This window comes from Argopecten irradians, chromosome 3 (genome assembly GCF_041381155.1).
Source record: "Argopecten irradians isolate NY chromosome 3, Ai_NY, whole genome shotgun sequence".
Lineage (NCBI taxonomy): Eukaryota > Metazoa > Mollusca > Bivalvia > Pectinida > Pectinidae > Argopecten > Argopecten irradians.
This window is the reverse complement of record NC_091136.1, coordinates 30759814-30779098: the sequence shown is the minus strand read 5'-3', so window position 1 is coordinate 30779098 and position 19285 is coordinate 30759814. Positions and strand designations below refer to the sequence as shown.

Genomic DNA, 19285 nt, shown 5'->3' with positions numbered 1-19285 from the left:
CACCAATCTATAGTTTGTTATGACGTTTGTATGATTATTCGCACCAATCTATAGTTTGCTATGACGTTTGTATGATTATTCGCACCAATCTATAGTTTGCTCTGACGTTTATACGATAACCCGTATCAATCTATAAAATGCTCTTAAGTTTGTATGATTATCAGCATTAACCTATAGTGTTTTCTTATGCTTGTATAGTTATTCGGACAAATCTGTTGTTTTTTAAGCTATTTGTTCTATTACAAATGTGAAACGTGCCAATTCTGAAATTATGATATGTGGTGAATTAGTACAAATGATCTTAGCTTGGATCTACACTACAGATAACTACACCGGTACCCTAATCAAACACCTGACAAATTGGTTACGGTTGATATTCTCCTCTCTCAAAGATCTACCTGTTCATGTATCCTATTCCACACAAACGGGTGTATGTACCTAAGACAGAGATAAAATCTACTAAAAGGAGTGTAACATCTAAACACGATAAAACATTGTACATTAGATAAGGTTTTTAAGATGTACATTACAAAATCTGACAAATCTACGTGCATCTCAATTGAGATAACTTTCACTTCAAAATTACCCTGAAGGAGATAAGAATACAGATAGGACTTTCACAAAGATCTATCTCAACAGACCGTTTATCATATCTCTACATGGAAAAAGGGTTACATTGTCCAATACGCATGGTAGGGGAAAAGGAACATATGCAAGCCGCTAACAATATAAAGGTTTGTGAATTCTTAGGTGCAAAATGTCTTTTAACAGGGTGTTTAGATATATTTCAAGTATACGGACATGCTATAATAGCCCAAGGCATGTGTAATATGTAAAGATTGCTTAACTCTTTCTTTGTAATGTAATGTCGAGTGTTTAGGTACAACATAAATGGGTCTATGAAAGTAATGAAAAGATAGCCAAGTCGTAAATTTAAGGTAATTTTATCATTTCTATGCGGCGGTCTATGCTTGTTCCCTCAATAGAGTTTGAAAAGAACACTAGTCCGGATACTGTTTAGAGAAAGACTGCTTACATTCCAATCCAAAATATTTCCTCGCAAATCATAATTGAACGATTGCCAGGCAATCAGCGATCTGTCAATACTGAATTAAATTTAATTTACTTTTTTCCGGTCTTCGGAAAAGGTGAGCTAATATACATTCTGTGATTCATTTAAATTGAAACGCAAAATGATAAAATAAAGATTTGAAGAAAAAAAATTACAAAAATATCCTCGGGAAAATCGAACCCGATCATAGAATTCACTTTCGCTTCACCAATTCTACTACTATGCGAATGAGGTGCAAGTTAAGACTGTAATGCCTGACCATCATGCAGTGTCAGAAAAACGTAAATGAAATTGGTAAACAGTTGTGTGGAATATTGTACCTGATCAGCAATACCAAAACAATGATGTTGTTATTGTGCAAGAGTTAAAAGAAGCGACAATGCATTTCAGATATTGCTTTTACTTTACAAGTAAAGGTATTGGAGTTGTAAAAATCAAGTTCTGGTTAGCTCCTACGATAATCGTTGACATATGCAACTGAAACTCAGTTTCGGCGCTAAAATGACGTCGCATCCCAAAAGGACCTCTAGAAACTTTGAATTTCATTTGGTTAGACTGAATAATAAGGAATTACTTTAAAACTCGGGAGTGTAACCGTGCGTTTAACCGCGCGTTTAGTACGTTCTTATAATATTTGTTTTTGTTATGTTTTTGATTTTTAAGTAAAGTACACCCTGATTGTGATATAGCTCCATACCACAAGAATAAACTCAAGTTAACACTTAATATTATTATGATGGAAAGACGGAAATACGAGAGGATACGTATCATATTACAATGTGAACTGATCTCGTCCCCTGTCTGACAAGGGCAGATTCGCCCCTCAGGATGAAAGTCGGATTTTTTCGAACTATTTGAGCTGTTACAGATGTAAGGTGGTATGTGTATCAAAGACGTTTGATAGGCACGATCCATTAAGAAATACGTGTAGCAGTGGTGTGTAAGATGGTCATATGGGTATTTCTTTTTATATCCGTGTACACAACGGTCCGATACATTTGCATATGTTCATAAAAATGAGTATAGGGAAACAGAATCTCTTTTGAGATTTATCTGTAAGGTATCATAAGATGTTATACGGGTACAAGTATGTGTCCTTTGGGCGTAGACTGATATGACAACCCACCGAATTAACTTTACACGGATAACAGGTTTTATAGGGAAAACTAAATCGCTTCATGAGATGAAATTTGAGATGTTTTTAGCAGTATCTGTGGTATCTGACGATGTTATCGATGAGATTGTTATCATCTATCAGTGCAGTTTACTTAACCATATCCCTATGGTTAGTACACAAGATAAAGAAGAACTTAAACGCATTCAAACTGTATACAGAAACGAGTTGCATGGTTTTCTATCAAAGGCAAGAAAAACGCTGATATGATTTCAACATTCATGCTTTGATCTTCCCTTTCAGGTAGTTCGACAAAACTCTTAAATTTCAAACCATTATTGTCATATATAATCAAAGCTATAAAAACTTACAAGCGCATTTGGCTTCAATATAGAATCAGATCAAAGTAGAAGGTGGATCTGATCGGGCCTCAAGAGAACACTAATGATGTGTAACTCCATAAAGTAAGCCAGGTCTTACACACCTGGCAAGAAGGGGAAGGCTGGGCCGGGTGGGTGACATAATGACCCAGTCAAGGACAAAACACGCTCATCAAATGAAGCAAACAAGCACACAATCTTGTTGAATCGTTTTGATGCTAGCTCCAGAATTAAGATAAGGAAATGGCGTTTAAATAATCACACCACTAAGCGTTTAATTAAACTTTTTGATCGGTTCTGTCAAACAGTCAAAGAAAGCATTCACACTGTAAAACACGGGACTGTACTACCCAGATCATTTGGGTTCTTACATAGGAAACATCAAAGTCTTCATCCAACCACTACCCAATCAAACATTGGGAAAATCACCAAGTGTGAAAGGGTGAAAGCAGCTTTTTACGGCGATATTTTTCATGTAGAATTTCAAAGCTATCACACCGCTCTCACGTTATCCATCATAAGCGTGAAGGGTCACCATTGGGAACCTGTCTTTATTCCCGTACGTCCCTCAATCACCGGAGTCCAAATTTCAGTTGACGATAATGACAGCTAAAAGGCTAGGCAAATGAGTTCCATACACGCTTCTCAAGCATAATATTCATATATCTTTTAACATGTTGACACCAAAAACATGTTTTATTGATAAAGTAACTCAAATGCTTTATTCGAAACGCTTTTGAAATAAAGGTTTTATTATTTAACAGGAGACTTTGGCGCTCTAGACAGATTTATTCGTTTCATTTCAGAGCTATTTTTCGTCTAAATATATTAGACTGCAATGTTTATAAGTAACTCGTCATTCGAAATTTGCATCGCGTTAGAGAAATCATTCTTATCGGTAAGAAATGCAAAGTGAATTGAACTGTTTAGTTTTAAAAATCTATTTATATACGATTTCTATTTCTATTCATTTTTCAGGTCTGAGAATGCAGAAAGGAGGAGGGGAATTGCTCTTTAGTTCCAACAGAACCATTAGAAGGATTCGACACCACACGCCTCTGAGGCGCTGCCAAGTGGACATCTGTGCTGGTATCACACCTGCATGGGATACGGACGTAATGCATACCCACCTTATATTCAACGGCATTCCTCTCTTACACTCTCCTTTCTGACCACTGCTGAACGCATCACACATAACCAAGTAAAAGATCTAATGACTTTTTAATGAGATAAAAAAACGAGAACCTATGGTTAGCGGTTAGTAGATACTAGCACGAGTATATGGGTACATTGTGAACTAAATTATCAAACTTATTTAAATGAGTGATGCTAACGAAAGCATTGACGAGGCCTTTCAGTCACCTAAAGTAGTGGTTGAGGTATGAGTTTCTTAGGCGATCCACCCTTGCACTCGTCCCCCTCCCACTAATGTGAGAAAAAAATCTGGCAGTTGCCCACACAAATGAGTTTGGTGATTAGGGTAGGTCGGTTAACACGTGATCCTCACCTGGCTACTTATGCTAACAAACAGTGTCATTAACCAACATTAGGCCGCAACACCTGTAGCTAGTCTATACAGTCCAGCTCTGCCCCGATAACATCCTAACACACAAACAACGCCGGCCCGATTAACTTTATATAACTACACCAGACAGGGAAATTTACTGTGTGTAATACATTTTAGAGCGCAGACATTATAGAATATTATCATTCATTACATACTAGTATACATTCTCTTGTATACGTATATATTTTCATTAGATCCGAGAAAAGTAGGGTTAATACTACAAACGTATACACTTTATGTTATGATACAGACAAAAGGTCCAGAGGACCTGTATCGTTCACCTGGTTTGTAATGCCAAGTTATGTTCTGAATAGAGGTTCATTATTTCTTTTCTAAAGGAATTTAGATAGTTACTTCTATTCCCCTATAGGGCCCCGCTCCTCCTCTCCTAAAAGGTCAGAGCCAAAATTTATTCAAACCTTATTCCCCTTCCCCCAAGGATAGGATAGGATAGGATGTTTCTGGCCAAATTTGGTTACATGCATGCAGAACTCTATGACAACTTGCGATTTCAAGGATTTACCCATATTCCCCTATTGGGCCCCGCCCCTCCTGCCTCCGGAGGGTCAGAGCCAAAATTTATGCAAACTTTATTATCCTTCCCCTAAGGACCTTTCTTGCCAAATTTGGTTAGAATCCATGCAAAACTCTATGACTCGTAGTGATTTAAAAGGTTGACATTTATTTCCTCTATTGAGCATCACCCCTCGTGCCCCCCGAAAGGTCAGAGCTAAAATTTATACAAACTCTATTACCCTTCCCTCAAAAATGTCTCTGGCCAAATTTGGTTAAAATCCATGCAGAACTCAATGACATGTAGCGTTTTAAAAAGTTTACCTCTATTTCCTCTATTGGGCCCCGCACCTCCTCTCCCCGGGGAGTTCAGAGCCAAAATCCATACAAACTCTTTCCTTTCCCCCGAGGATGTTTCTGACCAAATTTGGTTACAGTCCATGCAGTACTCTATGACTAATAGCGATTTTAAGGATTTACCTCTGTTTCCCCTATTGGGCCCCGCCCCTCCTCCCTACGGGCGGTCAGAGCCAAAATTTATACAAACTCTAATCCCCTACCCCCAAAGATGTTTATGGCCAAATTTGGTTACAATCCATGTACAACTCTATGACTAGTAGCGATTTTAAGGAAATGTTGACGGACGGACGGACGCCGTGCCATGACATAAGCTCACTGGCACTTCGTGTCAGGAGAGCTAATAAAAACCTACCGTACGTTTTATTACTAAAATGATTTTCGTTGGCATTTAAGGGATCAGGGAAAAATCAACAAAATTAGAACTTTTTGCGGAAAACAATAAACTTTGTATAACAATGTATTAGGTACGAAAATAGGGAATGACACTTACATGTAGTATCAAACAGAGCTAATCGCATAAAACGGGACTAGAGCGCCAAACTACGATATAATTTAGACAGGGCAAGGGAGGTAACTCTAGTATCCTAATCGGGGCCGGAAGTATGCACTGTGGTATGTTCATTTTGACGAATATTTTAGCGCTTAATTAAATGCTTACAGTATCGCATCACCATGATTGTGATGGGAACAAGTGTGAAGAATATCGATTATAAATAAAACTAATGTTTATTTAACTTAAAACCATCAAATAAAAATTGCAACTAAAACGTGAATTTTAGAAATAAGTGTAAGTAAATATCATTTCTTCAAGGAGCTGCGAATCGTTTTACTCATTAACATTAGAAACATGAAACTATTGGTAATGACGATTGTTATTTTCTAATTTTAGTTATTAAGTTATTTGAAAGAACTGTATAGTTTATAGAATGAAGCCATGTCATGTCTGAGAAATAACAAAACATCGGAAATTTCTGAATCTGCCAGTTGAAAAGAATGTTAACTTATACGCAAATGAAAGAAAACGGCGTATTTTTCCTTTAATAATTGAAGTTGTGACTAGGTTGACAGATCGACCTGAGATGATAGTGATCATCAGACATAGGCCTATCTAGGCACAACAGCTCAAAGTTTCCCTCTATAAACAGCACAGATAAGCTATCTATCACAAAAATCAAAATACCATCAATCTGGGCCAGAATCTCTAACTTTTATCTAGATAAGAAAATGCTTGTTTTCTCCAGTACACCAAAGCAAGGCCACCTGTTAAAGCACCCGGGCCGTATGTTTCGTCGCAAATTGGGCATTTCATTTTTTAAAACTTTCAAAACCTTTAATAGTATCTTTCTGTGAGATATGAAAAAGCCACAAAATGAAGATTACATTCAAAGCTTTATGTCGTGTAGAGTATTATTTAATGTTACAGAGTAAATTGAGCGTGACTGTCATAAGAATCGTCCCTGCTTTACCTGTAGTATAATCACTTCCTTCCCAGTCTATACAGCCGATGTTAGTCATTAGCACATCTTGTTTACACGCACACAGAATTGTTATTAACAACTTAACATCACTTTTATAACTGCTGTCTTGTTCTGTAGGCAAATATTCTGCTTACCCTTAATATCTCTATTCAACTATTCTGGTGTGTTGCCATTATACTTGGGGTAAGGGCGGAACCCAGACACTTATCTACAGATAACTTTAAATCATTTTACCACTTTAACAAAGGAAACAATAAAATTTGCTATTATAAAGATGGAATAAAGTTAAATGAAGGGTACTAGTCCGAAAGTCCTAAATACACTATTGTCATGGACCTTTGTAGTAGCCAATTTAAAGCCAGAAAACGTGTAATTCATATCTAGATTTATCAGCCAAGCATCAGAATTTGGGTTATCTACAGTTCTGTTATTTGTCTTCATGAAGTAAAATCATAATTAATTTTATAAATCTGGTTTATTCCTCTGTTGGCTACTGTGCAAGGATAGTTCGCTTACATGTTAGCTTTTCCTCTTCAATTTTAACTATACAGTGTATTTGGATAATGACAGAAAGCTAACTAAAACCTTAAAGCTCAGTAAAGCTGCTGTGTTGCATCATTCCAACAGCATTAAAAGAAATTTTCTAAAATATCCAGACAGAATATGAAACTTTACATAAATGACTTAACAACTTGTAAAATCTACATCTGGATCACTTATAACCTAAAACGCATGTGGCCTGTTTAAAAAGCCTTCGCCAGAGTTGTTTGGAAGGAGCTGTTGAAATCAATAAATATTCCTACATCAACATTGCACCTGGTCATGTCAGAAAGTTGTAAAATATAGGTTATGGTGGTAAAACGTTTGACATATTACGTAGCTTTTGATTGCTTCTCTTTCTACATTACACTACGAAAGCAAAAGTGTACAGATTTTGATTCCGCCGACAAGTGTAAGGAGATTCTAGTTTTGAACACCTGACGAGTTCCAGTATGTCTAAGGGTTGTAATATAGAAGTGGGAACTCAAATTCACCTTATCTCACCCAGCTCGGCTCTATAAACGGAATATTTGGATTTTTTGTTCAAACAACTTAAAACAATGATATGGTATGTCAGTTAACATACAAAAGTCAAATCTCTTGGAAAGTTCTTAGAAACCAGACCATGTAAGAATAGTTCAGTGAAATAAAGCACTAACCATGCCCTATACATCTTCCATGCCTTAAACATCTTACCATGTCTGAAACATCTTAATTATGATACTACGAACCACAGTATCTCCCAATTACATTATTGTGGGTATGTGAAATATTCAATCGCTAATACAATAATCCGCGACCAATAGCTCAGACTATTCAAACCTAAGTTACATACAATTATTCTCATACTATTGAAATTCGTGTAGATCTCTCGTGAAATGACGTGAAAATTTGTCTGTTGCGAAAATAAAGTGCACGGACAAAAAGAGTTTCTTACCCTTGCATCTCGCACAGGTCCCTGATGGCCCTGCAGCAGCCGCACGCTTGTCATTGTCATCATGTCCCATTCACGAATCGTTCCGTCCCTGTGGGATAACATTGAGCCATACATGGAATATCAAATAGTAATTATCATATCCTACCAATATACCAATTGTCAAAACAACAATAAAAACAGTACAATAGCACATAAGCCTTAGTTATCTTATTTGGAAATATTTTTAATTGACTAGATTATCGTGCGGGAATCTTTCTTCTATATAACAATGAGAAGTTGTAAGTCATTAGTATTCAATATTTTTGATAAGGAACTTGATTTCTGGTGGAATGATTTTTAAGGAAATTCAAATCGCACTGGAACATTTTGTGGAGTATTCTTGAATGTCGAAATTTTCGTCAGAATTGTCCTAAAGATTTCAATTTGCTTGCGTCCTTTTTCATGACGAGCAAACAGGATATTGAAAACATTTAACGATGTCAAAGCTCTAAATTTCATTTTATTATCTGAATGCAAATCTTATGATTTTAACAGAGCAAAAAATGACTATTTGATCTGATGTGTGGCCAAAAGAATTCATCAAAAGTAAACTGATTTTTTTTTATGTTTTGTGTGTATTGCCAAATTTTATTCTTTTGCAGCAATATCGTTATGAAAACAAGACCTTCCCCGTTGATGCTCACCCTGAAGCTGTGAGGAAGCGACCCTGGTTGTAGTGAACCTTGTAGATGGGCTTTTCGTGAGCTTGAATTGCAGCTTCACTTTCACCGGAAGTCTTGTTCCAAAAATAGACTCGACCTTGTAAGTCTCCACTTAGAATTAGTTCCCCTTGAATCTTTTAAAAAGAAAAAGAAAAAAATAGTGTTGAAATGTATTGTTCATGTAAAACTCTCCACGGGAACACCCACAAACCTCTATTTGTAGAATTATTCGTGGATAAATACAAAACGTATTTTATCAAACACCATCATAGACGTTTCACACTGAGCTTTGACAGGATTAGTTAAAAAAAGGGAAGGAGGGGGGTAGCATTCCAAACACAGCCAACCATCTTCATCATTTTACGAGCATAAAAAAAATCCTATAAGACTATGTCAGATTTTATAAAAGTTGTAGTACATTCACCATACTGCTACCTAAAAACAGACAGAACATATAAAGGTTGAAATGATTTAGGGTTTAAGTTGAAAGCATGTCCGACCATTTAACGCTTGTTCTGTTTTTTTCATGTGGATGGGATTTTAAGTGCTTCAGAATTTATTTTTGCCTGTTTGATTAATGAGGGCTCAGTATTTCTACTAGATAAGATGCCTGCATGAAACTTTGCCTTACTTCATAGTCAATGTTGAAGAGTCCTACGATAAAGTTAATCATAATAAATTTCTTTCTGAAATCAGACACAATTCATCTATCCATTCAATTCATTATGGCATTTTTCTTTCCTCAACACCTTAATTCTTTTAAAGTGGTTCCCGAGTTTGAAAAATGTTTCTTATCAACTCTTTTTTACAAGGTATTTTATCAAAATTTTATCCATTTTCAATCACATTCCACTTGATTTCAAATTGATGTTAAATTAAAAACGAAGGCTAATTACGATGTGGATCATGGATTACACGCCTCCTCATAGCAATGTTCTAAGCCTCCCTTCTATATTTCATTGTCTGATTGCCCTCCGATACTCCCTACAGAAATTCCACATACTTCGTATTCAATACCACGTTTCTGCTGTCCTACATATACGCCTCCCCTTTTCTCACTTCAAATATTATTTCTCTCAAGAATAACATCCTAATTTCTGATTTTTTTCTTCCACACCCAAATATTTTGCAGTTGCCTTGTCTTGTGCATGTCTCATTTACAACTGACTTCAATATTTCAGCTACTTTATTTCTCAGCTGTAGTCTCAAATGCATCCTCCATCTCGTTTTGTTAAATTCCAAGTGTGCCGCCTGCACTCCTTCTGTTTTAGTGACTGATGTTATGCCTCATCCTCCTTCCCACTCTTTATGGTTCTGTATGACAATTCATCTCTTCAACGTCTCTCTCTCTCTTACACTGAAACTATTTAACTCCCTCTATGTAGGCTTTGTTCTCACTACGAAGACCAAATCCCTATCAGGTCTAACCCTACTACTGTTAAACCTATTTGTCACTATAACTGCATATTTTATCTCCCTTTTTTCCTCCTGCCTCCCTTTATCACTGGATCCTTATTAATACTGTTTCCAATATATTTCTTTATCGTCACTTTAAGTTCCCATTTGATATATTTGTCCACCATTTCTTCGTTTCACCTTTTCCTCGTTTTCACATCATGACCCCTGTCTGTTTTCTAATATTGAAGCATTCCCTCTTAATCAACTCCTTTTCTACAGTCCCCACTTATACCAAACACTAGCATACCCCCTCCTGTCAAATTTGCACTCATGTTCTCTCAAAAATCAATCAATATCTGAGAAAACAATTAATCATAATGAAACTGCAAATTTTAAAAACAAGTTCATAATGACTTAATTCTAATTTGGTATTCCAGAGATCTTACCGTATTTATTTCTACTTTTAATTTTGATAGACAGTCGATCAGGATTGATTACTGACCCCGGGGTGATCACCTCTATTCCATCCAGGACTGTTAAGCTATCACATGATAATGGTCGTGCTTGGTACCACTTTTTAAAATCAATTACATTACTTAACAGTATTAAGACATCTCAATCATCGTTTTTAAAAACGAGATATATTTTTGACGAGGAATGCCCCGAGATGATATGATAACATTAATAATATGATGATTACAGTGTTCAGAATGTTAAAAGCCAAACTATTTTGCAAACATTTTAAATGATCTTAAGAAAAATGCTGTCCCTTTAACCCCATGTACGTCATGCAGATTTGGCAAGGAAACCTTATCTACTTGTGGTTTTACACATTAACGTAAATCTTGACAGCCTAATTGGGGCGTCCCTATCTATGGGAGTTAAACATTCACCACTATTGTCTGAAAATAACTAGTACAATACGGTTAAAATGAACAGTTGAGTTTGTCATGCAAACCTCGGTAACACTCTATAATAACATAATCGACAGTTGAATGAAATTCCAGTCAAAGTGACCAGATTGGTGCCTATATGTAGAAACAGATTTGACTAAAAGGGTTAAGGTTGCTAAATGAGTTTGGGCGTGGTAGAGATTTGCAGGTGCTGTGTTGATAATTCATACGACAGAACTAATGTTCCAATTCTACTTAATATCCTTCCCAAGTTCTGAATTTATTCTATCAAATGACAAACTTAATGAATAGGCTATATAACGTGGAAGGACATAGATTGAACAGATTTTTTTTATACTTTCCACTGAAATATGTCTCTCTTTACTTAACAAAAGATGTTCTTGAATTCATTTAGATAACACACAGTGTTGCGCTCACAGCTGTGAAGATAAAATACATCGGTGACAGTGTAAGTCTGTCAGACAAGCTCACAGCATACAGTAAAGCAGATATTAAAACCGAAGAGCTCTTTTCCATCTTTGTGTATATCTGTCATAAAGATACCACCAAGCCCAGGTGTGTTGCCAGAGGTGAGCTGTGACAATTAAACCTTATCATACTATAATCACAGCATCAGTTTAAACATACACTGACCATAAATGTCAATCAAACACCGAAATTCTAAATGAGAAAGTTCTGTAGGAGAATATTTTGATAACGTTGCCGAATGACCTGAATCTATCATATTTTCCATCTTTCACAGCGACAGTTGATCAACATCAACTTTACCTGAATAAGATGGGCATTAGTTTTTTTCCCAAACAATTATAGGTATCTTGTTCACATTTCATATTCAGTTTGAAATGACACTGTAATGATACTTCATAGGTTAAAATACTTGCATTGAGATTTAAATGTCGAGCCAAAGTATTTTAAAATGTTGAAATGGTCTTCCACAAGTGTCATTGCAAATTCTAATTTTAATTACTTAGAATTGTTAATAACATGGTGTACTTTTACACTTAAGCATATCCAATCATTCAATGTCTTACATAGATAACACCATACAAATCCCTACGTGTAAGGAGTAAGAATTGTACCTGCTGCCCCCAAGATAATAAATAATAACTTAACTAGGATCAACTCGAATTGTCTTTTCTCTTTCAGCTTTGCACGGAGGGCGTTTAAACTGTACCCTTGCACTATTGCATGTCAATAAAAAAAACCGACTAAATTTGGAAAGTGATTTCTCTACGTCTCCTTGACATCGCCTAACTTTTTGACCACAAGTCGAGTGTTGGCCTTTGTGAAGAAGGCTCTGGTCTATCCTCTGCCTGAGACATGCCGTTACCCAAAAACAGGAACCACACGAATGACATTATAAACAGTGGTAACTGATGCTGAGCATAATAACCAACCAACTTTTCTCCTCCTTTTAAAGAGCATTACTATTTGTTTTAACTGCCTCACTTTTGACTTGTATTTTGTTTCATCCCCAGACCTAAACCAGACTGTCTACTTTTTTCTGAATACCCAATGTTTCAAGAGTGGGACAACTGTTTTGGTTGTTGATACAGAGTTTGATGTCTTGACAGTATGCTTCAGTGAAGAAACACTATGAAGTGGATAGGAGTTTCTGCTATCACATTGAGACACAAACCACTCCGCATACACAGAACAGAGGACGCTGTACCTAATGACCTTATCTGTTGATATGTCGTTGATATAAAACCAAGTCCAAACCCATCAAGGAAATGAAAACTCATTTTTTATTAACAGGTATTTTTTTGGTCACAACTTTATATTTTTACAAACAGGATAATGTGTTATTATTCATTATGATACCACTAACACATTTAATATTTATCAAAGATGAGAAATACATTTTATACCCTGTTAATATTAGTACCTTACTGTTTTAGAAATATATAATCTTAATGTATAGACTCTAATTGGAATGTGTAAAGATCTAATATACCTTAAACATATTTATATGATTTATTTTAATATCTTTAAAAAAGTTTTCTATTTAAAGACCAATTTCTGTTTGGAAGAATTAGTGGATAAAGCAGAAAGGCACACCTACAATTAATTTGAAAGTGAACACAATCTTGTCTGTATCATTGAGGTCCTATATATACACACACCAAATGAACCCCCGGGGCAGGCCGTCATTTACATAGTAAAACGCTACATGCGTTCATAAACAGATTACGAAAACATAAAACACTTGGACGAAGACCCAATCCTAACGACTTGTTCTGCTAACTTACATTAATGATATACTACTGGGATATTACCTTATAACGCAGATTTGGAAACTTAATATAGATGTATAGTTTCAATTCAATTTCATTCTATTAAAATTCAAATCTTAAAAATCTTATTATTCAGACAGTTTCTATAGTTTTTATAAGGATATTACAACAAAAATGTTGGATCCTAGAGTCAGTGTGGTATTATACAGACAGGGTGGTATCATACAGACAGGGTGGTATCATACAGAAAGGGTGGTATCATACAGAAAGGGTGGTGTGATGCAAAGACAGGGTGGTATCATACAGACAGGGTAGCATTATAAAGACAGTGCTGTATCATACAGACAGGGTGGTATCATACACAGACAGGGAGGTATCATACACAGACAGGATGGTATCATACAGACTGTGGTATCATACAGACAGGGTGGTATCATACACAGACAGGGTGGTATCATACAGACAGGGTGGTATCATACAGAAAGGGTGGTATCATACAAAAAGAGTGGTATCATACAGACAGGGTGATAGAATACAGACAGGGTGGTATCATACAGAAAGGGTGGTATCATACAGAAAGGGTGGTATCATACAGAAAGGGTGGTATCATACAGACAGGGTGGTATCATTCATAGACAGGGAGGTATCATAAACAGACAGGGTGATATCATACAGACAGGGTGGTATCATACACAGACAGTATGGTATCATACAGACAGGGTGGTATCATGCACAGACAGGGTGGTATCATACACAGACAGTATGGTATCATACAGACAGGGTGGTATCATGCACAGACAGGGTGGTATCATACACAGACAGGGTGGTATCATACAGACAGGGTGGTATCATACAGAAAGGGTGGTATCATACACAGACAGGGTGGTATCATTCAGACAGGGTGGTATCATACAGACAGGGAGGTATCATACAGACAGGGTAATAGAATACAGACAGGGTTATATCATTCATAGACAGGGAGGTATCATAAACAGACAGGGTGGTATCATACAGACAGGGTGGTATCATACACAGACAGGGTGGTATCATACACAGACAGTATGGTATCATACAGACAGGGTGGTATCATGCACAGACAGGGTGGTATCATGCACAGACAGGGTGGTATCATACACAGACAGGGTGGTATCATACAGACAGGGTGGTATCATACAGAAAGGGTGGTATCATACGTAAAGGGTGGTATCATACACAGACAGGGTGGTATCATTCAGACAGGGTGGTATCATACGTAAATGGTGGTATCATACACAGACAGGGTGGTATCATTCAGACGGGGTGGTATCATACAGACAGGGCCTGGTGTGACACTGGCAGAAAGTATTCAGACACATACTTATTAACTTTAACACGAAGTACAGAATCTTACAGAATGGATTGAAGATGTCTGTCGTTGGTATTATACATCTATCGGTAGATGTCATTGAGTGGTGTGACGACTTTGTTTGGATGTGGGAGGTAAATCTGACGATGTTTGTTAGTCGTGTTTACTAATTACTCCCTAGAAGAGAGAGTGAAGGGAGCACAACTGACTTACCGACACCGTTAATACTTGGTCCTGGCTTCCATCAAATACATATAAACACTGTTCAGAGTGGATGTTCACCAATCTCAGGGTCCTGAAATAGATACATACACATTGATGCTACATCACAAGTAATCTTCATTCATTATACCAATAATTTAATGCGCTTTTCCTGTGTCTATACTACATATAGCTGTTTCCAAACAGGATAATCAGTGTTGACAGCCTCCTACTGAACTAGAGATGCCCCGAGGAAAGTTTACAAACAACACAAATAGATTTATTATCAGTTTCCACATCCCATTAGTGTAACCTTTGGGATTGTTGCTTACATCAAGGTGCATCCCCCTCCATGCATGATTAGCTTAATCAGGAAAACAAAATCTAAAACAAACCATTATACAACTCCCAAGGAAACAAATTATAATTCCCTCATCTATTATCATATATTAATTTTCAGATAGAAATAATTCCTTGCTTTGTAGATCTATGTTAAAAGCTGTGTCCCTATGGTGCCATTTTAAGCGTCAAGATGACCAGCCATTGGCCGAAATGTCCCTGACGGGGCTAGAACCAGACCCTAGAATGAACCATCCCCTGGTACAGGTGCTCTCTCCCAGACAGCCCAACATTATCCTTTACAAGGAGAAGGCACTTAGAAATTAATTGACCAAAAGCAAATGTATGTGGAACTATTTGACAGGCAATGATTTAACTGTTTGACCCTTGTGTTTGGAAGTAAAGACAGTGTGTAAACATTCCTTGAAATTACTGACTAATGATGAGACTTGAAGGGATTGGAAAATGTAACATGTCAAAATGATTTTAAATCCACCTTCAGGAATCCATGATGGATTCCAAATCTTCCTTGCACTTTAAAGGAGAGCAGTCAAAAAATGAAAAGGAAAAAAAATCAAACCATGTACCGCTTAAATTCCTCTTAGATTCTGGCATTAAATATGAATCTATCAATTAAGAAAGCATTCCGGGGACAATAAAATCAAAATGAAGCACAATTTTAAACAGATATGCGATAAATCTTAAGATGAAACTATAGGCACAGATCTGTCTTAATTTTAATATCTAATTCAAGTGATATAATGCATATTACAAAAAAAATGGAATCTAAGAGCTGTAAATGTGATAGTGATTCAAAGCTATTAATTATGATATTATAATGATTGAGTGGGCAGGTGATGTAGATATTAGGGTATTGATATATGTGGATAAAAGAAGGATATGAGGGGAAGGAAATATACGGATAAAAGAAAGATATGAGGGGAAGGGAGAGATATGTATATAAAAGAAAGATATGAGGGGGAGGGGGAGAGATATGTGAATAAAAGAAGAATATGAGGGAGGGAGAGAAATATGTGGATAAAAGCATAATATTAGGGGGGGGGGAGATATGTGGATAAAAGAAGGATATGAGGGGGAGATATGTGGATAAAAGAAGGATATGAGGGGAGGGGGAGAAATATGTGGATAAAAGAATTATATCGGGGGAGGGAGAAATATGTGGATAAAAGAATGATATGAGGAGGGGAGAGATATGTGGATAAAAGAATGATATGAGGGGGAGATATGTGGATAAAAAAAGGATATGAGGGGGAGGGAGGAGATATGTGGATAAAAAAAGGATATGAGGGGGAGAGATATGTGGATGAAAGAAAGATATGAGGGGGAGGAGATATGTGGATAAAAGAAGAATATTAGGGGGGAGGAGACATGTGGATAAAAGAAGATATGAGGGGGGAGATATGTGGATTAAAGAAGATATGAGGGGAAGGAGATATGTGGATTAAAGAAAATATGAGGGGAAGGATATATGTGGATAAAAGAAGGATATGAGGGGGAGAGATATGTGGATAAAAGAAAGATATGAGGGGGGAGATATGTGGATTAAAGAAGATATGAGGGGAAGGAGATATGTGGATAAAAGAAGGATATGAGGGGGAGATATGTGGATAAAAGAATGATATGAGGGGGGAGATAAGTGGATTAAAGAAGGATATGAGGGGGAGAGATATGTGGATAAAAGGATATGAGGGGGAGGGAGGAGATATGTGGATAAAAGAAGGATATGAGGGGGGAAGAGATATGTTGATAAAAGAAAGAAATGAGGGGGAGGAGATATGTGGATAAAAGAAGGATATGAGGGGGAGGAGATATGTGGATAAAAGAAGGATATGAGGGGGAAATATGTGGATAATGAGGGGGAAATATGTGGATAAAAGAAGGATATGAGGGGATATGTGGATAAAAGAAGGATATGAGAGGAAGATATGTGGATAAAAGAAGGATATGAGGGGGAGGAGATATGTGGATAAAAGAAGGATATGAGGGGGAGGAGATATGTGGGTAAAGAAGGATATGAGGGGGGATATGTGATGATGGGGAATAGTGGATAAAAGAAGGATGAGGGGGAAATATGTGGATAAAAGAAGGATATGAGGGGGATATGTGGATAAAAGAAGGATATGAGAGGAAGATATGTGGATAAAAGAAGGATATGAGGGGGAGATATGTGGATAAAAGAAGGATATGAGGGGGGAAATATGTGGATTAATGAGGGGGAAATATGTGGATAAAAGAAGGATATGAGGGGGGGATATGTGGATAAAAGAAGGATATGAGAGGAAGATATGTGGATAAAAGAAGGATATGAGGGGGAGATATGTGGATAAAAGAAGGATATGAGGGGGGATATGTGGATTAAAGAAGGATAAGGGGGGGGGGAGATATTTGGATAAAAGAAGATATGAGGGGGGGAGGAGATATGTGCTTAAAAGAAGGACATGAGGGTGGGGAGAGATATGTGGATAAAAGAAGGATATGAGGGGAAGGAGATATGTGGATAAAAGAATGATATGAGGGGGAGGAGATATGTGGATAAAAGAAGGATATGAGGGGAAGGAGATATGTGGATAAAAGAAGGATATGAGTGGTAAGGGGAGATATGTTGATAAAAGAAGAATATGAGGGGAGATTTCTATGATCATGCAATTCTAATGCTCTACTACTAAGATTTGATCTACCTCCAAAATCAGTATCCAGTCTTAAAATCTAAAAATTGTAAGAAGCAACAAATTCAAAATTTAATTGTTGAATTTCAAGATGGCCAACAGTCATTGTTTTGAGACTGCCATTTTTTTCCAGATAAACCTAAAAATTCAACATATTAAAATGGCTGTGAATGAACAGTAAACAAGATTCGGAATTACAGACGGAATGGCATATGATATCATACATTAGTTACAGACAGAAAGGATATGATATCATACATAAATTAAAGTTGGAAGGGCATACGAAATCATACATGATTTACAGACGGAAGGGCATATAATATCATACATGATTTAAAGATGAAAGGGCATACGAAATCATACATGATTTACAGACGGAAGGGCATATAATATCATACATGATTTAAAGATGAAAGGGCATATGATATCATACATGATTAAAAGATGGAAGGGCATATGATATCATACATGATTTACAGATGGAAGGGCATATGTTATCATACATGATTTACAGACGGAAGGGCATATGATATCATACATGATTTACAGACGGAAGGGCATATGATATCATACATGATTTACAGACGGAAGGGCATATGATATCATACATGATTTACAGATGGAAGGGCATATGATATCATACATGATTTACAGATGAAAGGGCATATGATATCATACATGATTAAAAGATGGAAGGGCATATGATATCATACATGATTTACAGATGGAAGGGCATATGTTATCATACATTATATACAGATAGAAGGGTATGTGATATCATACACGATTTACAGATGGAAGGGCATATGATATCATACATTATATACAGACGGAAGGGCATATGATATCATACATGATTTACAGATGGAAGGGCATATGATATCATACATGATTTACAGATGGAAGGGCATATGATATCATACATGATTTACAGACGGAAGGGCATATGATATCATACATGATTTACAGATGGAAGGGCATATGATATATACATGATTTACAGATGGAAGGGCATATGATATCATACATGATTTACAGACGGAAGGGCATATGATATCATACATGATTTACAGATGGAAGGGCATATGATATCATACATGATTTACAGACGGAAGGGCATATGATATCATACATGATTTACAGATGGAAGGGCATATGATATCATACATGATTTACAGATGGAAGGGCATATGATATCATACATGATTTACAGATGGAAGGGCATATGATATCATACATGATTTACAGATGGAAGGGCATATGATATCATACATGATTTACAGACGGAAGGGCATATGATATCATACATGATTTACAGACGGAAGGGCATATAATATCATACATGATTTACAGACGGAAGGGCATATGATATCATACATGATTTACACTTCATCTTATCACAAGGAGCAATGAGTGTTTAAACTTCAAAACATCTTAACAACTTTACAGAACATGAAGAAGATGTTTGTGTTCTCTGTTGGATAACCAAAGTGGCTGGTGGA

General features: G+C 36.6%; 1 protein-coding gene across 4 annotated transcripts in view; it reads right to left on the bottom strand.

The window, feature by feature from the left end:
- LOC138318175 (uncharacterized) overlaps positions 1-19285 on the bottom strand; it is a 74865-nt gene that overhangs the window by 11201 nt on the left and 44379 nt on the right. For all 4 annotated transcript variants that reach the window (XM_069260337.1, XM_069260335.1, XM_069260336.1 and 1 more), the window contains 3 exons: positions 14770-14851; positions 8645-8796; positions 7962-8049 (listed from right to left, as the gene is read on the bottom strand). In XM_069260337.1, the coding sequence (XP_069116438.1) occupies positions 7962-8049; positions 8645-8796; positions 14770-14851 (322 nt within the window). The remainder of the gene's footprint in view (positions 1-7961; positions 8050-8644; positions 8797-14769; positions 14852-19285) is intronic.